We start from the raw sequence: 24,169 nt of genomic DNA, 5'->3' as shown, positions 1-24,169 counted from the left end.
GCTTTGGCACCTGACTTGCTCTGCAGTGACCTGGGCCAGATTGCAGATTTTTCAGGAATTTTGCGCAATTGGGGGGAAGGTTTCTGTGGAATTTGAACAAATTATGGCCACATTTGCACTAATTATGCAAAGTATGGCCAAATTTGCATAATTTGCACAAATTTGGCTGTAATTTGCTCAAATGGCAGAATCTTCTCAAATACATGTGCAAAAAAGTTCCCAGAGTTTGGGGAAAAACCTCAGATGCAAAGTGAATAGTACATAATGCAGAATTCTGTCAAGCCAAAACAGAATGGAATTTCCTAGTGACGGATATTCCTATTTATTTCTAATTCCTTCCTCAGTTAAAAAGCATACTTTCAAATCCCTGACTGGAAGCTGGCTTTGATAGCTGGCCAAACCATTTGTCCATCTAGACCCATCTTGTCTATTCTGACTGGTAGAGGCTCTCCATGGTTTTGGACAGGGGTCTTTCCCATCCCGCCTGCAACCTGATCCTTTTTAACTCAGATGCCAAGGATTCAACTGGAGACCTTCTGTATGCAAAGGGTGTGCTTGACCCTTGAGTAGAAATGGATGAATTTCTCAGTATCACTCTCTCCCGCGTTCAGAATTTTTAAATCTTGAGTTCTTTTTGTCCAGATTATGAAGAAATTTGGGTAAATTCTGATCCAAAAACCAATGGAAACAAAATTTTCATCCATCTGCACCAGTCAAATTAAATAGGTACCACTCTTCCCAGCATGGAGAGAACCATGTTTATCTGCCTGTCATGTAGCTGTTAAACTTCAGGAGCCTGTCAGGAAAAAGAGGTGGCAACCCTAATTCAGCACTAACTTGGCTAAACCAGTGCTGTGCGGAAAATTTATTCCACAGTTTTTTTCAACCATTCCCATTCAATTTGATAGAAGAGGAATTGCTTTCAAAAAGAAATTCAATATTGAAGAAATTTCGGAGAAATTCTCAAGGGTTGGGTTTGGGGTTTTTGGGCTTACCTTACTTAGGAGGTGGCCAAGGAATAAGCACAGGTGTCCAGTCTTTATTATATAATAAAATATTATTATATATAATAAAAGATTATTATTATATATATCTTTGGCAGCCTGTAGCCTCCTCAGCTTCCCACACTTCAACTGAAGCTCAGTGGAAGGCACCATGAGGTAATTCCTCCTGTAGTGGTTTTTCAGATCAGGAAGTGCAGGCAGCCTGGGAGGCTGGCTGTGATTAGGTAAGCTCAAAAACACCACCAAAAGAAATTCAACATAAATTATAGACTGTCCTGAGAATGAGGTAGAACAATGGAAGCCCCTTTCACGGGGGAAGAAAACTTTCAGGAAATTGGAGACAGATTTTGGCAAAGCACGAACTCCACCTCATCCCTGGAGCTTGACACAACACTGCCCCTGCCCCCCGACACCTGCATTGTGGTGGATGCAAAATGGGGGCCAGCCTGCCAACACAGCTGATGCTGTTGCTGCAGGAACCCCCCAAAGACCCTTACCAAAACTGAAGACAGCTGTGCTACAAGCCCTGCCAATGAGAATACCTACCTGTGAGAAACTGTTGAGAATTTTTACTTTCCCTGGAGAAATTTGGTGAAATTATCTCCCAAATTTCTCTGCCCATAATTAAGGTGGAGAATTTTGAGAGGCCATCTGGACAGGTTGAATACATAGGGATTCAAACCCAGACTTTTAAGAACAAAACACTCAAAGCCCTGCACCTGGATGGGTGAATCTGTCCATTCTGCTTTCCCCATTTTTTTTTTTTTTAATCTCAGGTTCTTTCCATCCTGGATATGAAGAAATTTGCGAATTTATCCTTGGAGTCTATGCAATATACAGCTCTGTGGAATAGATCAGGGCCTGTGAGAAATAGTTTCAGGGCTATTTCCCCATGGGCCCAGGACTAGCTACCCCCTTGGCTACAAGCCATTGAGAGTTCCATCCTCCATTCATCACTTCCTATGCCTTGAAAATAGGAGGGAGTCTCACCAGCCATCCTTAATCCTTGTGTCTAGGGTGCCTATCAACAGAGCGGAGGATCACTGGCTGCCTACGCAGAGATGATGGGGATCTATGACCCTGTGGCGGATTACCTGCCTCTGGACAGGGAGCTGCCTTTTGAGCAGCAAGGGGAACTGGTCTAAGCAAAGCTACAGCCAGGTTGACTGATCCAGCATCCAGGATTTTTCTGTGTGTTGTCGAAAGGAATTCCTGATCGTATGCCTCTCTACACTTTTCCCTTGTGTCCATACTCCTTCTTGTCAGTGTGGTGGGCCTGAACAGGCAGAAGTGCAGTGGGAGGAGGTGGGGTGGGGTGGGGTGGGGAGAAAGCAGACTGTGTCTGGCTGGGGTGGGGGCAGCAATACACAGAGACATCTGAAACGATTAAAAAGTGTGCTTCTTTATTGCCACAATTAGCCCACTTCTGTTCCAATAACATATGGTTCGTCATAAAACCCTCCTGCTCACCCTTCTTCTGTTCAAATATTCCATTAGCACAAGCTCTAAGAGTATTCATCAAGCTGAACACAGAGGGGTGCACATGAAAGCTTGCCAGATTCCAAAGGAGGAAGTGAGAGATGGGTCTGTCCTCACTTTTTAAAATTTATTTATTTATTGGTGTTTGAAACCACCCAAGAACTGAAGTTCTCTGGGTGGCGTACATTTCATTAAAAACATATGGTACAAATATTAAAAATAGTTGGCTATGGGGATGTACAGATTTGGTTAAATCCATGTGTTTTGCGGTTTGTCAGGTGTCTTTTGTTTTGTCATCTGCTCATTCACGGAATCGGATTTTTTTTTTAAACCAGAATTTTGTTCTACTTGTGCTAATGCACATCAGAGCTAATGCACGTTAGCGCAAATGCTCCCCCAAAGTGAAAAACTGATCTGTGGAATCAGTGTGACTCGGAAAAAGCCGGTCCTCTGCAGAATCCTCAGGTCAGATTCACAGAAATTCGAACTCATGTGAATCCATTGTGCATTTCTCCGACATCCCTAGTTGGCTACTAAGAAGAATCCGAGCAACAGCAGTTCTTACAGCATTTTATGACAGAAGAAGCAGCACCTGTCAGAATTCTCTCTTCCGTCACAATGTTGTTGTTGTTTTTTTCCCATAAAAAGCCCTAGAATTGACTGTATTGGGCCTGCAACTTTAGGAAGGAAAAGAAAAGAACCAAAGCAGCCAACTCCTAATAGATATTTGGATAGCAGAAACTGGGTGGGAGAGCAAGAGTTGTGGGTGGGGAGGATAGAAAAAAGGGGAGGGGGGAAGTTGGTTTCCCACTTTGTGGGGATACAGCTCCCTTGAGTGGAAGGAAGCCAATGCAGTCCTGAAGGGAGGAAGAGAGACTGCTTCCTCGGCATTCAGCCAGACTGATAGAGAGCCACACGGTACTCTAAATTAAGCCAGGGACCTGGCTACAGGTTTCTGGGCACAGATGCTGTGAGAGGGTGCAACGCAGGCCGGAGCCTATTCGAGAAAAAGACACACAGTGTTTATCTCTGCTGCTTAGACTGCTGCAGCCCCGCCAGCTCGTTTGAGGGGGCCTCAGGACCAGTTCCAAGCATCAGAGGGCAGCACGGAAATTGTGCAGATTATTTGCCTCAGGTTATTTGGGGCAGAATTAAGAGCTCTGCCAGATTTGTCTGCTCAGAGGGCTCCTTTACTTTTAAAGGGCAATTCTCTGCTACAAAACTGGCCATCATTTATAATACCCATGTAACTGGCATCGTGCCCCCTCTCCCTGCAAAGAATCCTGGGAAGTGTAGTTTGGGGAGGGTGCAGAGACCTCTGTTGGATATTCCGCTCCACTCGCAAAACTACAGTTCCCAGTGCTCCCTGAGGAAGAGGGAACACAAATCCAACCAGCTAAGTTTGTAGGGTGGAGGTGCATTGAAGAGAGAAGCTTGCTGACAGTGGTTTATATAATTATATACCACATTTGCCAGCAACTATACCTGTTGAGAGGTTCCCCCTTTTCTGCAGTTCTTTAAAAAAAGATACAAGAACCCTCCTAGGTTCTGGGCGGATCAAGAACCCTCTTAGGGTCAGGGTGGATCCATCAAGGGGTGGATCAAGAGCAGAATGGCTTAAACCAGCTTTTGGCAACCTGAATCCCCAGCCAGCGATAGGTGTGCTGACTGGGGATTATGGGAGTTGTCTTCCAACCACATCTGGAGGTCAGCAGGTTGGCGAAGGCTGGTCTAAAGAGAAACGCAGGCTGCAACCCTATACTCACTTACATGGGAGTAAGTCCCACTGAACTCAATGGGCCTTTCTCCTGAGTAGACACATAGAGGATTGCACTGTCAGTTTTGCTTTAGGAATTCTTCTGGTGAGGCCAGCCCCAAGTTATAGGATCCAATTTTTCTGCAAACCAATATGGTTCAAGTCAAAATTCATTTCACAGAAATGATATGTGCAGCGGGGTAAGGGATGGGGAGGAGGGGGGAGGAGCCTGGCCAACTGCCCCAGGTACGAAACCTGCCAAGAGGAGCATGTTGTGTTCTGATGGGGGAGGTAGCTGGGTGAAAGAACTTGGTTTCCCATTTTGCGTGATCTCCTTGCTGATGAAACAGAGCTTAGTGCTTCGGTGCGGTGGTGGAGTATGTCTCAGTGGAAGGCAACCTTGTGCCCTCCAGAAGTTTTGAGCTCCAACCCCATCAGCCCCAGCAACTGCAGCGTATGGCCAGGCATCATGGGAGTTGTAGTCTAGGCCTGGGATATTTGTTCCCAGACCAGGACTGAAAAAAGTGTTGATGATGGAGATAAAGACAGACTCCTCCACACCCCACCGATGCAGCAGGGCTCCAGTGACTCATCTCCATGTGGGGAGGGAATTCGGCACCCACGGTGCCACCCCCCCCCACCCCCGGGAGTTGAATTTTTGGGAGCATCAGCAAGGAAGTGGCCAGGCACATCACCCCCCTGCCCCAATCCAATAAGTTAGTTAAATACAGCCAGCACAAGACGATGATTCCCTGGAAAACAACGACAATGAAGACATCCGCACGTCTTCGCTCCCTGGGTAGTTCAGAAGGCATTCCGCTGATCCCCATCCAGGAGCATCCCCCGACAAGGGGGCCATCAGGAAAGGGAAGGGAGGTGATGAGCCAGGCCAGGGCCTGCACGGCGGCTCCTTAGCAACAGACGCAGCTGGAGAGAAGACAAGAGACAAGCGTTGGCCAAAGCTGCATGCTGGCTGATCCTCCTTAGGCAACCCACGTCCCCCTTTGAGCCCCAGCTCACCTGCTCTGTTGCTGGCCCAGGAGCCAGCAGGTGAACCGGCTGTTCGTTCTCCAGATTCCGGGCGCTGGGATCGGCCCAGTGGTGCAGCAGCAGGCGCACGATCTGCTCCTGATAGGGGTGCCCGTGTAGGCCGGCGGCCATGTGCAGTGCAGTGTTCCCGTGAGCCTGAGGACAGAGATTTCCCCCGATCAGCCCCCATTTCACTTCATTTCATTTCCAGTTTTATCACATGCTGCATTAAACTTCCCCACTGGGCCAATACTTTGCTACTCCGAGCTGGAAGGTGGAATTGCTCAAATGAGCAATTGAGAAATATTATTTTTAATTAATATTGCATAGGCCACGGGATCATGGGTGGATGGAATTATAATCTCAACCTGGAGCGAGGTAGAACCCAAGCAACAAAGGCCAGCACTCGAGTGTCCTCAAGACTGGCTAGAGGTAGCTGGAACAGAAAAAGCAGCAAAACCATTCAAGAGAATTTGCTCACTTGTCCGGGTTCCCTGCAACATTATTACATCAAAAAGGGAAAGGCAATCCAAAAACTCCTTATGTCTAGCTTTCCCTTTCCATCCAGCATGGAAGAGGATTTCATTTCATTTATTATTGTGACAGTTATGGTTGGGAACACCTTTGCGTGTTTTTCCCATAGGGGCAAAAAGTCAGTTTGGGGGGCATAGCTAAGCTCCCCCTTGTCTGTCTATGAGGCCCTACATGAAGGGTGAATCCTTTGTCCCTATGCCATCCCATAATAAGCTTATGTACCAACTCCGACTCGGCATGCATAATATGTCACAGGTCTGAGCACTCAGGCTGTTGACTGACAGGTCCCAGAGCCCTGTGGTACAACAGTCATGTGTGCATCCCAGTGGGCTCCTGCCCTTCGTCACCTGCCACACATAGGGATGTATGAAATGATTTACCTGTTTTGTTTCGTACATCCGTGGTGGGGGGGGAGGCGCTCTGTCCCTCCCCCCCAAATCCTCGATGGCCAGCTCCGCTCCGCAGTGACTCTGTGGAGCTGCCGGCCGGGGCAGCCCGCAGCGACATCTGGCCGCTGCTGGGCTGTGCAGGGATGCAAATGGTGGCCACCGTAGCCGCTGCCATTTGCGTCCCTTTTTTTTGCCGTGATAGGCTATGTACATATTTACGTAGCTTATCACGGCAAAAAAAAGAGAAGGGAATGCAAATGGCGGCCGCTGTAGCTGCCGCCATTTGCATTCCCCCCTTTTTTTTGCCGTGATAGGCTACGTAAATATTTATGTAGCCTATCACCACCTCTGCAGGGACGCAAATGGTGTCCCTGCGTTAGCCGTGATAGGCTATGTAAGTATTTACGTAGCCTATCACGGCTAAAATGGTGAAGAGAATGGTGGCTGCAGACATGGATGCCATTCGCAGAGCAGCGCGAATGGCAGCAGGTGAGTGCTCCGTTTCGCATGCCTTTTGCGGGCTGGGGGGCTGGGGGGCTTCATTCCGCCATGGGTTTCGGTTCCGAGATCCGTGGCAGAATTCTTCACCATCCCTAGCCACACATGTGCTGGTCCCTCTGCCCAATGCGCATTGCGGTTTGAAAGGGGGGCAGGCGTTATGGTTGGAAAAATGATTTTCCCAGCTTTTGCGTGTTCAGTTCAACCATAGCTCACAAAGCACTGTTGGTTTTGCCACTGATATTTCTATCCTGCCCCATAGCTGAAGCTTTCTGAGTGGTTGACAAAAATCAAAAGCCATTAAAACAAATCATACAAAGTACAAAAACCCTCATTTATATAAAAAACATAGAAACAGACAATTTGTTAAACCATCAGCCAAGATGATCCAGGCCCTAATTAAAACTCATTATGTGCTGCCAAAGCATGGCAGGCAAAGCCAAGCCTGTCCCCTCGCCCCTTGCTAGGGATGACAATGCGCAATGGAATCAAATGAGTTTGGGTTTCTGTGAATCCGAGCCATGGATTCCACAACAGACTGGCTTTTTCTGAGTCACACAGATCCTGCAGACTTGCGGATTATTCTTTTTTTTTTTTTAAACGTTCTGGAATTTTACACAAATTTAGCCATAGAAAAATACTTGAAATTAACAAACAACAACCACCACTGGCCGAAAATGCGCATTTCCCCCATAGGCTAAAGCATTTGTGTGTGTGGGTGGGTGGATTTGTGGATTTTCAGAAGTGCAAATTTGCACAAATATGAATTTGCGCAAATGCAAATTTTGTGCAAATTTGGGAGACTGGGAAAAAAAATTCGATTCTGTCAATGAGTGGATGACAGAATGAAAGGCACCTGACAATCTGCAGAATGCAAACAGAGCAGATTTTACAAAATCCCTGCATCCCTACCCTTGTGAAATGGAGCCTCCAGGAAAGCTCTTGGATGCTCTGCACCGCCAAAGTAGGTTTGCTTAATGGCTGGCTTTTCCCTCCTAGCTCAGCCTCTGATTTACCCAGGGGATCAAACTGGCAGCCCCAGGGAAGCCCAAGCAGCTTCTCAGGGTCAGCCTTCTACAACCTAGTGCTCTCTCCAGATGTTTTGGACTCCAGCTCCCAGGATTCCTGACAATTGGTCATGCTTGCTGGGGCTGATGGGAGTTGAAGTCCAAAACATCTGGTGGGTGCCAGGTTGGGGAAGGCTGATAATGACTGTGATGGTGAGGTGTTTAACCCTCCCTTTCTCTCTGATGACAAAAATCACATCCCTGAAGCAGCTAGTTGCATTTAAAGGAGGCATGGCCCTCTAAAGAACATCAGAGGGCCAGTTTGTGACCCTGGGAGGGCTGGATTTGGCCCCCAGGCCTAATGCTCTCCACCCCCACTCTAAGGTATCACCTCCTACCAACCGGAATCTTTTAACTGGAGATGCCAAGAATAAAAGTGGAGACTTTCTGAATGCAAAAGAGGTGTTCTTTCACTAAACTGGCATCCCTCCTGCTAAAAGCTATCACTCCAGTGAAATCAGGGAGTGCAACAGAGGCAGGGGTCCCTTATGTTTGGCTCTGCTGTGTTGATCCCATGGTGAGGAGAAAAAAGAATGGGGAAAAGGCATGGAACTAGAAAAAAGGGGGAGGAAATAGAGCACGGATCCCAACCTTTTTGGACCTGATGGAACATTTGGAAATTTGAGAAATTGCTGTGGGCACCACCACAGTGGATAGGGCTGGTCACATAATGGCTGCTGTGGGGGCCTGGCTGGTCAAAAGTGAGCTAAAGAGGTGTGTGTGTGTGTGTGTGTGTGTGTGTGCATGGAGAAGGACAGAAATAGTGAGGCTAGAGGGGCCATAGCTCAGTGTGACGGAGCACCTGCTTTGCATGCAGAAGGTCCCAGGTTCGATCCCCAGCTTCTCCAGGTAGGGCGAGGAAAGAATCCTGCCTGAAACCCTGGAGAGCCGCTGCCAGTCAGTGTCGACAATGCTGGGCTAGATGGGCCAAGGGTGTGACTCAGTATAAGGCAGCTTCCTATGCTCCTATGTTCCTAGAGGCTGGGAGGGAGAAGGAAATATAGGCAAAGGGACAGAGGAGAGAGAAAGGGCAAGGCTAGAGGCTAGAAAGGGAGAAAGAAGATTGCCCTAATGTTTTCCCGGGTTTTTCTTAAAACAATTCTTTTTAAGGGTCCAGGGAGGGGAGAGCTTTGTGGGTGCCATTGGAGGTCCCTGTGGGCACTATGGTGCTCATGGGCACTGCACTGGGGACCCCCTGAAATAGAAACTTAAACTGGTGCCTCACAACTGGGGGGTTAGGAGGTGCACAGTTCCAAGTCTCATGCAAGGTTCCCAATACCCAGAGCTAGTTCTCAGATTATATACCAAGGGTGTAGAACCTCAAGCCTAAGGGCCAAATCTGGCCCACTGGGATTCCTCTGATGGCCACTCTGTCTTTCCCTGGCCCACTCCTTTCTCCCAGCCAAGGATCATTTGGTGGCTTCCTGACTTTTGTGCTGTCCCACCCCCCACCCCATTCCAAAAGGTTGAAATGCTTCTCCTAAGGCTTAGTTATTGGCAGGAAGAGCTTTAAGCTAAAATATGCTGGTATTTCTGAGTTTTGGGGCTCTGCCCTCTTTTGCCTTCAGCCCCACCCACCACTGGAATGCAGCCCCTGAGAGCTTCTCCAAAATGGAATTCGGCCCTTGGGCTGAATGTGGTTCTGCACCCCTGTTATAGAGCAAGGCCCTCTGGATATTGTTAGACTCCAACTCTCATGAGTCCCAGCCAGCATGATGCGATGAGGGATGATAGGAGCTGTAGTCCAGCAACACCTAAAGAGCCTCAGGTTCCCCATCCTATCACAGACAATATTAAAATGTGCATTCATTTAAATGAGGTTTAAACCATGCACAATAAGTGACTGCAATGCTATGTACAGAGGATTCATTTTTGGAGAAGATCAGAGTTCACTGTTCACAGGGAGAGGCAGATATACTCCCTCTCAGCCATTCCTTTGTTGCTGGATAAAGTGATTTTTGGCCAGTACTCCCAAACATTGTTGCCAGCAGAGTCTCAATCCTCCTTCCTGCTAATTGTTAAATGATTCCAGTGCTCTTGCCAAAGATGTGTTCATTCTGGCTTAGGGACCATTGATGGGCTCCTATTGGACAACACCTATGTCATCACTGCCGCCAACAGACACAAGCCCCTCTCCCCCATCCCAGTTTTGCTTGTTCCGTAAAGAGAGGGGGCTTCCAGACAGACAGCTCCAAGCGCTACCTGTCAAAAGGTGCTGTGCAGCTCCTGCCATCTTTAACATGTTTTGTGTGTGTATGTGTGTGTGTGTGTGTGTGTGTGTGTGTAAAAAGAAAAAAAATATACATAGAAGAAGCGGTGAGAACACCCGGAAAGGTTCCAATTGGAAGACGACATTATCTGGAACTGCCCACTGCCCCCCCACATGAAATTCCATGAATGAGGCAGAGCGATTGCATAAGAAAAGCTTCATCTGGAAGAACCCGTATGTGTTCGTGGAGCTTGTACGTTGCTGCTCATATGTGTTCATCAGTGGAAGCCGGTGACTCTGATGCCAGTCGGTTGGTGAATCTGCTCTGGCGAGTGGGGGCAGCACTTCAGCCGGCGCCTGGAGAACCCAAGCTGGGGTGGGCTTGCACATCCCTAACCCCTGCTTTCGTGTGGGCCCTTGGCAGGAGCCCGATCATGCCTGCCCTCGCCACTGGCCTTGACTCAGCAATTCACGCTCCAACCATCATATGTAGAAATCTCTGTATCCCCATCCTTGGCTAATAGTGCCCCATAGTGGGAGGAAATCCAGAGGCCTACCTTCATATTTACAAAGGTCTGGAGCTCTTGCCCAGGCAGCTGGAGGAGGACATGGATCAAAGGCAGGTTTGCGGCTTGGACGGCCAAGTGCAGGATGGTTTTGCTACTCTTCAGGTCCTAGAAGAGATGAGCAGGGGCGAAAGGAAAGTGTCAGGCTCCCAGATGCTCCCTCCAGAAGCCTTGGGTCAATGGAGCTTTGGGATTGGGGGAGACGCTCACCACCAGGGTTGGTCTAAGACATTTCGCAGCCTGAGGTGAAGAACAAGATGGTGCCCCCTCCCACTCCAGGTATGGAAGTGGACTGGACTGGGAGATGAATCTGTCTTCAACACTGAGGACAGAACAGCACCCTCCCCTGGCCCCGAAGGCAGCGGGCTAACTTAGGGTGTGCACAGCAGGCCAAAGGTCACTCAGGTCTCTCTCCCAACACCTTGTCGCCCCCTTCCTGCATTTGCAGTCTGAGGTGACTGCTTCACACTGCCTAATGGTAGGACTGGCCCTGCTCAACACAGTTCGCCCACCTACCTGGCTCTTGTAGTCGGCCCCGAGTTGCAGGAGCAGTCGAATACAGTGCAACAAGCCCTGCAGGTGAACCTGAGACAAGGGCTCCATGCCCTGTGCCTGGAAAGCAGCATTGTGAGCGATGACAGCACAGTGCAGGGGTGTCAGACCTGCCGGGATAGCGCCGAAAGGGGTGTCAGTGCTGCATGCCACAGCGGTGCCCCCCTCCGCCCTCCACGCATACTCCACCCCTAAACATTTCCGGGAAGACACAGCTCTCCTGCCTTCTCACCTTCAAAGTTTCTGGCCTCCACGTTGACCGGGATGCCGGTCAATAAGACAGCCTAGAAAAGGATGCAATAAAAAAGAATTAATCCTGATGTGTGTTCCCAAAGGGGCAGCCATGCTAGTCTGTTGCAGCAACAGACATTTTGTGATGTCAGAGGGAAATGCCGAAAAACGACACTGATTTCCTGGCCCACTACAGCGGCCTTCCCCAACCTGGTGCTCTCCAGCTGTATTGGACTACAACTCCCATCATCCTCAGCCAGCATGGCCAATGGCCTGGGATATTCTACTCTGACTAGAAGTAGCTCTCCAGGGTCTAAGGCAGAGAAGAGTCTTTCTAGTCATAGAATCATAGAATAGTAGGGTTGGGAGGGGCCTATAAGACCACTGAGTCCAACCCCCTGCTCAGTGCAGGAATCAAAGTCAATGCATCCCCATCCATTTAAACCAGGGGGTGTAGAACCTCAGGCCTGGGGGCCAAATCCAGCCCTTCTGGGGTTCCCAGGGGCTCCCCTGACCAACACTTGTTTGGTGGTTTTCCAGCTTTTGTGCAGCTTTTTCCGCATCGTAAAAGGTTGAAATCCCTCTCTCAAAAGCTTAGTTACTGACACTAAGATCTTTAAGCTAAAATAGGTTGGCATGTATTTTGGGCCACACCCCCTTTGCCTTTGGGCCTGCCCACCACTGGAATGTGGCCCCCAAGAGCTTCTCTGAAATGGAATGTGGCCCTTGGGCTGAAAGAGGTTCCCCACCCCTGTTTTAAACTGGAGATACATGTTCTGCCACTGGACAATGGTCCCTTCCAAGTCTGTAAAAGCCTGCATAAATCATCTCCTTTGGCCACAATCCTATGGCCATGCAGGGAAGAAGCACACATGATACTAGAGCTGTCCCAAAAGGGGTTTTCTTTTTTTAACCTCAGCCGATCACCCAGCAGGACAGCCAAGGCCCTTTTCTGCTTAAAACCTGCCTGCTCATTCAGCCATGTGATTGGCTGCAGTAAAAGCCTAATAGCAGCAGACTCTCCGAGCATAGATATAAAGTGACAGGGAAAGCTCTGCCTGCTGGATTTCTGTGTGCCAGGCTGCTGTTAAAGAGTGCAGGAGTGAGGCCAATAAAAAACAAGCACACAGTCACGTACAATGTGGTGGAAACCGTACTGTCAGTGTCAGCCCAGTCCCATGGTCTTCTATGGCAGGGCTGGGGAAACCCAGACCCGCCAGAGGACCACGCTTTCCCCTGATCGCTGATCACTTGGTGGTTTTCTAGCTTCTGCATGTTTTCCTCACCCCTTTTCCCTTTGGCCCCACCCACCACTGGAATGTGGCCCCCGTGAATTCCGGTTCCCCACCCCTGCTCTGTGGGGACGGATAAAGCCAAACTCACTTCAATGACACTGAGCAGCCCATAGGTGGCGCCAAGGTGCAACACAGTCTGGCCCTTCTGGTCGACAGCATTGACATCCGCTCCCAGAATGATCAGGTCTTTCACGATCTTGGCCTGGTTTGCTGCAGCTGCCACCAGCAGCGGAGTCTGGGCACAGAGGAGAAAAGCGGTGAGCGACGGCCCCTGGGAGTGGCTACTACAGCACACAGCCTCACCACTGGTGGTGGTAGATCCTAGGCAGTCGCCTAGGGCAGCAGTATCCCCAGGAAATAAAACCCCAAAGACAGACACAACCCAGCAGATCAAATCCCTGCCTAAAAAGAAAAGCTTTGCACGGTGGTGCAAGGCCATCAAAGATGGGGCGAGGCAGGCCTCTCCGAATAGGGTGTTACAGAGAGAAAGCCCTCTCTTGCGTCCCCAATAGGGATGTATGGATTTTGTAAAATCCATTCTGTCTGTGTTTTGCAGGTTTTCAGGTGCCTTTCGTTCTGTCGTCCACCCATTGACGGAATTGGATTTTCTAAAGCTTCCAAATTTGCACAAATTCACACATGTAAAATGTGCACATTCTCATGAAATGCGCAATTCCCCCCCCCCCCCATGTGCATCTTCATGCTTTAGCCTATGTGGGAAATGCACATTTTTGGCTGTTTTTTTAATTTTTGCATTTTTTCAATGACAAAATTTGTGCAAAATCCTCAAATGTTAGAAAAATGGTCTGCAAGTGTGCGGAATCCACCTGACAGTGGGAAAGCCAGTCCACTGTGGAATCCGTGGATTGGATTTATAAATATCTGAACTCGGTTGGTTCTGTTGTGGATTTCTCCAACATTCCTAATCCCAACCAAACACAGATGCTGGTGGGATGCAAAGTAAAGCCTTTGAGATCTTTGAATGAAGGTATTACACAATATGGATTCTGGAATCATTCTTCCTTGTTTCAAATTCCAATATAGCACCATGGGCACCTTGTTGCTTTGTGTGGGTGGGGCAGCACCAATCTGGACTGGCCCCCCATAAGCTTAAATAAGCAAGGGAGAATGAGTGAGACAGTAAAAGAGAGAGTAAAATTGCATGTGTGTGTGTGTGTGTGTGTGTGTAAAACAGAGATCAGCCCCTCCTGCTTTGCACCAATGATCTTGCCTTCATTTCTCTTCCCTGTGCAATGGGGGATTGCTGCTGGAACAGAAAAATTTGGTCCAAAGGAAAGCTTCTGTGTCGCTGTGTGAATTTTCCTCCACCCAGTCCTCTGCTTTGCAGGCATGATCTCAAAGCTGATTTGCCTCAGTTTCCATTTTCTCTACAACAGATTGCTGCTATAGATAACTGGGAACCCTAGGCTCCACCTAGCATAAGTTGCCCTGCCCTCTGCCCCACCACTCCCAGTGGGTACCAGCCACCACTGTACAGCACAGCACAATCGAGGATGCAGGGCAAGCCCCAGGTGATGAGTGAGGACACTTTTTGCTGGTAGCAACAGCTTGAGTAAAAAGCTGTTTACCTCACTTTATCCTCTGTGAAAGGAGAATAAAGCCCAGCTGGGCCAGACTCTTACCTTCCCCCTGTGCTCTTTGGCGTCCAGCTGCCCACAGTCTCGGAGCATCTCAGCGGCAGCGTAAGCGAGTGGGCGGAGTCCTTGGGCTACAAGCAGATGGAGGAGCCTGGAGAGGAGGGGCATGGAATGATTAAAAACCTGGGGGGCCACCAGACAGGAACCTTTGGCTACCCATGGCCCATGCCAACTCCCCTTCCCGTCCCCTCCTTCACTGGACTGGCACCCTTTATTCAACACTGGATTCCTCCATGTATTCACCCCTGGCACTGCATTGCCTTTTCTGAGGCCTCTGTTTCTCCCACTCCCTTTCTCCCTAGTAGGGTGGTCATGTGTCCTACTTTACAGAGGGCCGTCCTCTATTTGAAAGGCTGTTCAGTTCAAATCTAGTTTAAAGAGAAAGGGTTGGATCCAGATAAGAGTAGATTCATTGGAATCAATGGGACTTAAGTGAAATAGGGGATCCACGCCAAAGTATAGTAAGAAGGGAGAGTGGGGTGTGTATGCATGTGCTTGCAGTTGCCCAGCCACAATGAGCACCTGGACGGAGCAGGAAGCCACACACGTCACCAGGTCGCAGTCATCCCAACTATGGCCAGACGAATGGCATTTCTATTTAAATGCTAGTAAGTGTTTCTCAGCTTTGGATCTATACATACACTTCAGTTAACTTAACCCTTAAAGGTGGTCTAAAAATAATTTTACATAATAAAAAAACTTAAAACCGTGCAAACATCGCGTTGGGCCTCACACTGCCTCTGTTGGCCTGTCAAGCAAGCAAGTGGTAGCAATGAGCAGCTGGGGAACATTCTAACACAGTTCTTGGCTTCAAAAAACGCCACATCAAAATGTGTTTTAAGATGTGTATTCTGAGAGGCAATAGATTTAGAAATCCGTATTGAAATCCCTATATAAATGCACATTTTTGGATATATATATATATATATATATATATATATATAAATCACATATTAATGCAGCAACAACATGGATGCTTTTGAGTGAATACATGAGAAATACACAGACTGGGAACAGAATGATTCGCCCATTTCTAAAGTGGTATTGCTCTCAGGGCCAGCATCAAGGGTAGGCATAGTTGGGCACCTGCCTAGGGCCCACACCTCAGCTGTGGTCCACTACCAGGAGCCCCCTGGACTTGTTCCTCCTCTTCACCATTGCAGCCTTCTTGTTCACCTGCCTCTTGCTCTGACCCAGACAACTGAGGTGGTGAGCAGGAGGAGCACGAGATGCCATGGCCTCGTTGCTCGCTGGCTCCCTGCCTGTCAAGCAAGTAAGCAGTAGCAGTGATGAGGAAGAGGATGGGGAGCAAGAGCCGCAGGTGACAATGGCATTGAGAAGGTCGACTCCCTGAGGGAGGGGCCCCAGTGAGGGTGTCTTGCCCAAGGGCCCGCCGAAAGCCGAAGCTGACACTGTCTCAGTTGCATACTCACATGTCTCCATCCTCATCCTGCTGCAGTAGATGAGCCAGCTCCATATTCTGGATCTGTGCCCGAGCTTGGGCCAGCTCCCCAGGATCTACCTCCGGAGATGTGGCTGGGTAATTCCCAGGGGGAATGAGGCAGAGATTGTTCTGTTCCTGCTCTGGCCAATGGCCTCCAGAGGTAGGATAGAGGTTCACGGCCTGGGCTTCAGTGGCTGCCTTCTGAGAGGGAGAATACACGACTAAGAGGCATTGCAACACAGCCAATCTCTCCTCCCCAAGATAGACATCCTTCCACACCTGCCCCTGCAACAGCCCTCCACCATCATCTCTATTTGCCACTGTGTCATCAAGAAACTGATGTTCTTCGTGAGTGGGCCCAAGGAGAATAGCTCATGGACAGCTCACACAAAACAGTTACATAGTGCTAAACCAGGGGTGCTGAACCTCTGTCAACCTGAGGGCCACATTACAATTCAGAGAAACTCCTGGGGGTGACATGGCTGGGGCCTCAGGTAAAAGGGGTGGGGCTAAAATTCCAAGTGTACGAGCTTATTTCAGCTTCAAGCTCTTACTGGCAGTAACCAAGCCTTATGAGAGGCATTTCAACCTTTTAGAATGGGGGAAAACCGCACAAAACTCAGGAAACCACTAAATGATCAGTGGTTGGAGGAAAGGGGTGCAAGTCATTGGTTATGAGATAGGAGGGAACGGTGTTCCTCCCTTCTCCTCCTGTTGTATGCAGGAACTGACCGAAGTAGATGAAACAGACAAGCTATACAAGAGTGATTTTCTGGTCCAATTGTGATAATTAACATAACAAAACTTGAGTGTTTTGTAGCTCTAGTTATGGTAACACTTTTCATCCCACTGACGAAAACCCTTGGGGATTGAAACGTATATGGGACAGGTTGATGTGTATTAGTATAACTTACAATATGATTTATAATAATCAGGAATGTTAATATGCTTTTGGACTGTTGATTTTTCCTTTTGCTACAATTTTATATGGTTTGTTTCATAATTAAGTTTTTATAACTACTCTTTATGCTTTGTATTACAGATTTGTTATTTTTAGATAAATCAGATGTATCTAATTTTATTACATTTTATTTCATGGTAGCTCCATCCTAATCTTCTACTCCACAAGTCCCTGATAAACCCATTTTGTTTTGCGTGCTGATTTTGTTTTAAGATACGACTTTTCTTAATATTTGCTGTTGCTTTTGGCTGACACCAGACCTGACAAACACAAGGGCTTGCTAGTGTAATGCCTATAATTATGATTTAAGTAGAAGGAGAGTCATTCATCCCCCTGGGCCTTCTGCTGATCAGTCACATGGGAAAGAAAAGTACTGTAACCTGTCCTTCCTAATTCCTGGTAGGATGTTACAGACCATAATAGTGGGATTATGCTTTAGTACCACTTCTACATGCTCCGGTTTAGGAACACTGGAATCGGAGCCATTTCCTTGTGCCATGACTATACCATGGTCTCAAACCATTATTCCATTGCCCAAATGGTTTGAGACCGCTAGGCACAGCTATGAGGATGGAATGGAATTCTGAATCATAAGATGGTTTTAGGTTTACACCAAAAGAGCTGAGGGTCCCTCCCCTCTACGACAAGTGGACAGACTCACAGCCAGCCCAATATCCCAGGCCTTTAGTGCAGCCATGTGCTCTCTTTGACAGAGGACAGTCCTCTATTTGAAGGTGTCCTCTATTAGAAGGGCTCTCCTGTCCAATTCTGGTTTAAAGATGAAGAACCCAAAGAATTGTTGCCCATCAACAATTAGCATCTGGACAGCAAACTGAACAGGTAGGTGCACAGGTCACCTGGTCACAGTCTTCCACACTGTGGTAAGATGTGCTACATTTCTATTTAAATAAAGATGATTCTTTCTACATTTGCATCTATGCCTATACCGTATTTATTTATTTATTACATTTCTATACCGCCCAATAGCCAAAGTTCTCTGGGCAGTTCACAGCAATTAAAACCACAAAATGCATCATGAAATACAACACAAAATGTTGTAGAAGTTGCTTAAAACTACAGTATAAAAGTACAAACCAAAAGAAAACCTAACAGCAATGCAGAGATTTAGAGTACAATAACAGATTTAAAACAATAGAGTTACAAGACTAAGGGAGCAATCCTATGGCCTCTAGTCAGCGGCTAGACGGCCATAGGATATCTGATTTTCTGGGAACTGACCTTGGAACCCATGCTGCGAGGTTGGTTCCTGGAGAACCAACCTTCCCCCCTTCTGCGCTGCCTCGCAGGTAGTGCGGAACAGCCCCATGCTCCGCACCCACAAGAGGAGCGCAGAGCGGCCAAAATGGGGCATTCCAGGAGGTGTTCCAGGAGGAAAAGCCGGTACAACACATCCTATGTGTCATCCGGCACCTCCTCCCCCGCTCAGCCCTCCCACTGCTAGACAGCTGAAATCGGCTTTCTAGCCAAAAATGCAGGGCAGGAGAAGCACGGAGGGAACGATCCCCTCTGTGCTTCTCCTGCCCTGCATTGGATAGGCAGCCTCCGAGTTCGCAGGTGGCCGCCTATCTGCATAGGATTGCACCCTAAAATGACTAAAATAAATAAATAATAAATAAAATGACTAAATAAATAAAAAGACTAAAATAAAAAGATTAAAATAAATTAGCACATGGGTAGGCTCTTACCAAGGTGCCCTACCCCTCTCACTTTTTTTTTTTTAAAATAACACATTTTCCTACCAGCAGTTGAGAGTGCTGTGAAATAAGTTTATTTGGCACTGAAAACTGGCTTCAAAGGTGTTTAGTGTGTTGGGATTCAGACCTTTTGGGCCTGTTACTTGTCCTTTGCCACACCTCTCATGGCAGCCATTTTGTGGCCGTGCCCAGGGTAGTTTTCTCAACTTGCCAAATGTGCTCACAACCCAAAAAGGTTGTCTACCTTTTTAGCTGATGTAAATTAGCTGATGTAAATGTTAAGCAAATCGACATCTCCTTTGGTCCTCTTTTTTGGTGATGCATTTCTCCTTTTTTTGGCAATTCATAAGTGGCCAATCTAGTCTTACCTACATTCCAAATGTATAACACTACTTTATTATAGCTTCCTCCAAAGAATCCTGCAAATCATAGTTTGGATGATCCCAATTGAGTTTCTCCCAGTGCCATGGAGCTCCCTCCACTCCATACACACACCAATCTCACCTCATAATCCACCACTGGTGCCATCTTGGAACCATATGCATCCTCAGCGGGACCAGGTCCTGGAGCCCCGTAAACACTGGCTTCCAAGGGCGTGAAGGAGTTCATCATGTCATACTGGGCTCCTGGAGGCTGGAGGAGGAAATCCTTGGTGGCGTCCACACAGTCGTAGGGATAGTCAGGGGGAAAGGCTGCTTGGCTCGAGGCATCCGGCTGCCAGGCAGGAAAGGCAGCAATGGGGTACTCTGGAGCAGCTGTCTGTCCTGGAGTGGGTCCCCCTCCCTCTGTTGCTCCGGGGGGCTCTAGGAAGAGGGACTCAACTAAGCAAAGATAAGAGGTAGCACAGAATGGTTGTTCTCACCTGCCAGCCTTCTGGTAAGGACGGAGAGGCAGAGAATTGCCAGGTGAACATACCCAGGGGTATGTTTGTGTCCCCGTACTTAAAGCAATCAAACTCTGCCCCACATTTGGGGCCAAGGCAAGTGGAATTTGGCAAATGGCAAGGATCCTGCAAACTGCAAGGATCCTGCAAACTGAGCATAGCTGCATCTCATTTTGCATCATTTATTCTGATTTTTGCTAGGCATGGGGAGGAGCAAGGAGCTATGTAGGTTACTTAAGCTCCCCCACCCCCAACCACACGCTAATTGTATTAAGCCATTCCTCCCAGCTTATGTGACTGCAGCAGGCACTGCCCACACAATTTCCAGCATATTTCCACAATGGTAAGAGCTAGACATTTTCTCTTTCTTGTGGGCTTATGTCCATCGCTGAGCATTCCCTCCAGTATTCCCTAGAGCAGGGTGAGGCAACCTGGTGCCCTCCAGATGTTTTGGACTACAATTCCCATAAGCCCTACCCAGCCTGACCAATGGTCAGGGATTATGGGAGTTGTAGTCCAAAACAACTGGAGGGCTCCAGCTTGGGGAAGGCTGCCCTAGAGGGAAACTGGTGTGGTGGCACTGCTGGGAGCAGGAGGAGGAACTGCAGCAGCAGGGTCAGATCCGCCTGCACACATCTGGGCTCACAAGCCATGCAGGAAGAAGGACACAAGCCCTGGTGCTACTACCATTGAGTTCCATGCTCCTCCTGTCATTGCCAGCACCATGGAAGAGCTGAGACTTGATCCCAACAGCCTCAGCAGCATCCTCACTGTCACCCTCTTGGCCCCTTTCCCGATGCTCACTCTGAAGCAGAGAACAACTGCCTCTAGTTACATCTGGAGAGGTTTGGAGACCTTCCCTTCCCACCTTCACAAATCCAGTTCAGAAATCTGGGTGTAAAGGAAAGAGCAAGGAAAGCTTCCTTGGCGGAGAGAGGTGGAATGAAGAGAAGTGCATCCCAGGGTGTCCATATCGACTCACCTGGCTGGTTGGCTTCTATTGCTCCTGGTGGAATCTGGAGGGGAAGAGTAAAAAAAGGAAAGGAAAGAGTGTCAGTTAAGGCAGTAAGACTGGTTGGATCTGGACAGGGCTGCTGTCACTGCCGTGGGGTACAGTGTTCCTTGGTCTGATCCTAAACACCCATTCTTATGCTCTCCAGTTCAAAAGAATGCAACCCAAGAACACCACACTCAGTTAGCCTTGATGGCACCCCAAATTGACCACCCTGGCATCCTGTGCTGAACTCATGAAAGTGCCCCCTCTGGCCAGAATTTGTTGACTCTCCACTCAAAGCTTCAGCCTCTGACACCAAAATGAATGGTCAGAAGATTCAGGACAGATCAAAGGGATTATAACTCCCATCATCCCAGCCCTGTTGGCTGGGGGTGATGGGACCAGTCGTCAGAGATGGGCAAATCTGACAGCTTTGGTTTCTCTCCATTTCTCATCTTTCCAGTCTTAAACTGGATTCATCCAGAATGTTGAGACTTTCCCCTGTCTTAGGACTTGGAATGCATTTCTCCTCATACATGCATATTTGTATACAATTTTGCTTAGCATACACATCTTTTGCAATCAACTTTTCCTAATTGAATGTGTTCTTAATGCTATTCTCACTCATCTGTGCATTTTCATGCGCACTTCTAAACTTACAAATATTTGTACACATTGTTTTGAGTGGAGAACTTCAGTGCAAAATTTGGAGATGCACGAATTTCGAAGGAGAATTGCGTTTCGGTTCGCATATTGGTTCGAAGGTGTGAATTTAGGAAAATTCGCATTAAGATTGCACATTTCTCTCCCCAACCCTAGCTGTAGTCCAGACCCATTCCTGAAGGTCTGAGGCTGGGGATGGCTGCTCTAGAGTTTTGCACAGGAGTCTTTCCCAGTCCTACATTGAGATGCCAGAGATTGAACCTGGGACCTTTTCTATGCACAGCATGTGCTCTGCATGTGCTCTGCTTCCGCTGAGTTAAGGCCTTTCCCCCCAAAAGGCTCTGTGATCCTGCAAAGATCCCATGGCTGAGTTTTAGTAGTTGGGGGCAGGGGGCAGTGAAGGCTGGTGGCTCCAATTTTGGTGGGGCTATGAACCCATTCTGGCTTTCAGTCAGAACCAGCCAAAACTCTAAGGAGCAATCCAAAGTGCTGAACCTATTTTGGGGATAGGGATCAGAAATTTGGATAGCTTTAGAGTTCTGGCTGGTTCTGACTGAAACCCAGAATGGATTGACAGCCCCACCAAGATTGGAGCCACCAGCCTCCACTGGGTGGGGAAAGGGGAACAATCAGCACTGCTTTGACTCACCAAGGGTCCAGTGCCGTGGCCCAGCCCAGACTGCTGTTGTCGCTTTTGCTCCAGTAATTTCCGCACAGTCTGGGGTGCTAAGCTGCTGCGTGGCAGTTTGCAACCTGCAAGGATAGAGAACGAAGGGGTTTATTACCAGCACAGGGGAACGGGAGGACAACAGCCCTATGCCTGGGATTGGAGCCTTCGGGGCTTCTGATTAGTCTTTCTGAAGAGCATGTGGTACAGTCCTCTCATGCGACGGTGCCACCTCAGAATGTCAATTTGGATGTAGCCCCCCTGCAAAGCTTCCCTGCACACAGAAAGATAGCGTGTTGTGTATAGGTGAAGCATCTTCTGTCTCATGACTCTCATCCAACAGCTTCCTTGCAAGATGTCCAAAAGGAAAGTTACATACCTTCTGTTCAGAACTGTATATAGTCTGCATTTACAAAATGAGCAGACTGCATCCATCTAACACACATTTTGTACCCCAAAGAGCTGATTTCTGGAAACTATGTCGATTATGGGTATTAGCAAACTGACGCATATTTGCTTATTACAGTTGTAAGCATGGGGAGGGTTGGACTGGATGATTAAAATTACATTATTTTGCCTCATTCTGCTTCCACTAAACATTGGGAGATAGGGTAAGGAAGCACTACTTCCTAATGCCTGCAATTCTGCTCGGACTCACTTTGGCTTCTGAGGTTTTTACCGGACATTACTTGCACCCTTTCAAGCCAACCTTTGCAGCTGTGTAGGCTAAAAACATACTTGTCTCTTTCTAAAAATGAATGCTAAATTACTCCAGATCCTGGATTTTTTGCCCCACCGTACCACTTTCCACACTTGCAGAGTACAACTGCAGAACATGCATGCCTCTGATTCTGTTGTTTCGGTATGGGATCTACTTGTGTGAAATGGGAGTCTCAGTGCTTCAGGGAAACAGTGCTCACAGCAGATGGGCTATTGCAGCTTTCCCCAAACTGGTGCCCTCTGGATGTGTTGGACTTCAACTTCCATGATCCCCAGCCAGCATGGCTGCTGGTCAGGAATGCTGGGAGCTGTAGTCCCACACAACTGGAGGGCACCGGTTTCCCTAGGACATTGATTAAAGGTAAAGGTAAAGGTGTCCCCAACCAGTCGTGTCCGACTCTAGGGTGCGGTGCTCATCCCCGTTTCTAAGCCGAAGAGCCAGCGCTGTCCAAAGACGCTTCCGTGGTCATGTGGCCGGCATGACTGAACACCGAGGTGCACGGAACGCTGTTACCTTTCCCGCCGAGGCGGTACCTATTTATCTACTTGCAATTTCTTGCTTTCGAACTGCTAGGTTGGCAGGAGCTGGGACTGAAGACGGGAGCTCACTCCGTCACGCGGCACTCGGGTCTCGAACTGCTGTCTTGCCAACCTTCCGGTCTGCAGTTCAACGTCTTAACCACTAAGCCACCGCGGCCCCTTAGGACATTGATTACATCCCATTTAATATTGTCAAATGCTCCCTCCTTCCCCATGTAGGGAGACATTGCAGGAACTGCTCTATCAAACTTTAGGGCCAAAGTAGACCTGTAGTTAATTGCAGAGATGCAATAGACATGCATGAGGTTTCTGTCGTTATGTAAACAGAAGTCACAGATCGAGCACCCTTGGGACCACAAGAGCTGGGGATGGGAAGTTTAACTGTGACCAAGTGACCCATGTGCCTGCCTGCTCAGTCTGCTGTCCAGGCGTGAACTCTTGATGGGCAACGAACCTTCTGGTCATTTAGCTTTAAACTGGAATTGAACACAGTGGAGGCTCCAACGTCAGTGGAGCAGTGAATCTGCTCCGGGTTTCAGTCAGAACCAGTCAGAACTCTGAAGGAGCTATCCAAGCTGCCGAACCCTATCCCCGACACCACCTTGATTAGCTCCTTTCGAGTTCTGACTGAAACCTCGAGCGGATTCACCGCCCCCCCAGCCTCCATCGATTGAACAGCACAGGCTTTGAATAGACCACACTTTCAAATAGCAGGAAGTTCTCTGACAGTCCCTCAAATAGAAGACTGTCCTTTGTAAAGTAGGATGCATGGCCACCCTGACCCTTGAAATGCAAATAGCAACTTTGGGGAGCAGTTTTATTCCAACTATGGCAGGCAGGCACAGAGAGAGAGAGAGAGAGAGAGAGACAGACAGACAGAGACAGAGAGATAATCTTTCTCTTCTCACCCACCATAGTTTCCCCAGGGCTTCTACTTATATAACAAAACATGCATGTTAATTGCATTCCCACAACCAACCTCACATCTAGTTCGGTGGCTCTGTGTTTCCTTCGGATGAGACCGCACCGGAGACTTAAGCTGCCATTGAAGCATTGGCTTTATTCACGAATCCAGAAGCCGAGCCCAAGTGCAAGCAAGCCACAAACATTTCCGTGGGGGAGCAGATCCTCCGGAGAACAATTTGGCTATCGATTTCGGCTAACCCTTTCTTGAAACCTTTACCTGTGCCCCCCCTCTCACTCACTCGCACACACTCGGTCTCTGTCTTTGCAAAACCGGCCAGCTTCCGTTTCTCACATGCACAGCTGCCTCCACAGCTGCAGGGCTGTCACCTTCTCCAAAGTCCGATGGGTA

General features: G+C 48.3%; 2 protein-coding genes across 2 annotated transcripts in view; one reads left to right on the top strand and one right to left on the bottom strand.

Annotated features, from left to right (window-relative positions):
• The window catches only part of NPHS1 (NPHS1 adhesion molecule, nephrin), a 56,733-nt gene extending 54,584 nt beyond the window's left edge, over positions 1 to 2,149 (top strand). The window contains exon 29 of the mRNA XM_084816344.1: positions 2,021 to 2,149. Coding sequence (XP_084672470.1) covers positions 2,021 to 2,149 — 129 coding nt within the window. The remainder of the gene's footprint in view (positions 1 to 2,020) is intronic.
• Positions 1,779 to 24,169, bottom strand: part of NFKBID (NFKB inhibitor delta) — a 31,608-nt gene continuing 9,217 nt past the window's right edge. Inside the window, exons 5-15 of the mRNA XM_084816343.1 lie at positions 21,577 to 21,680; positions 19,958 to 20,075; positions 18,892 to 19,208; positions 15,701 to 15,912; positions 14,253 to 14,358; positions 12,698 to 12,844; positions 11,316 to 11,367; positions 11,048 to 11,193; positions 10,523 to 10,639; positions 5,260 to 5,424; positions 1,779 to 5,166 (exon numbers count right to left, since the gene is read on the bottom strand). Coding sequence (XP_084672469.1) covers positions 5,098 to 5,166; positions 5,260 to 5,424; positions 10,523 to 10,639; positions 11,048 to 11,193; positions 11,316 to 11,367; positions 12,698 to 12,844; positions 14,253 to 14,358; positions 15,701 to 15,912; positions 18,892 to 19,208; positions 19,958 to 20,075; positions 21,577 to 21,680 — 1,553 coding nt within the window. The 3' untranslated portion in view covers positions 1,779 to 5,097. The remainder of the gene's footprint in view (positions 5,167 to 5,259; positions 5,425 to 10,522; positions 10,640 to 11,047; positions 11,194 to 11,315; positions 11,368 to 12,697; positions 12,845 to 14,252; positions 14,359 to 15,700; positions 15,913 to 18,891; positions 19,209 to 19,957; positions 20,076 to 21,576; positions 21,681 to 24,169) is intronic.

Source organism: Heloderma suspectum, chromosome 10 (assembly GCF_057233095.1).
Source record: "Heloderma suspectum isolate Gila_16-S chromosome 10, 16-S_ref, whole genome shotgun sequence".
NCBI lineage: Eukaryota > Metazoa > Chordata > Lepidosauria > Squamata > Helodermatidae > Heloderma > Heloderma suspectum.
Note: the sequence above shows the minus strand (reverse complement) of the source record. Positions and strands in the feature narration are given on the sequence as shown.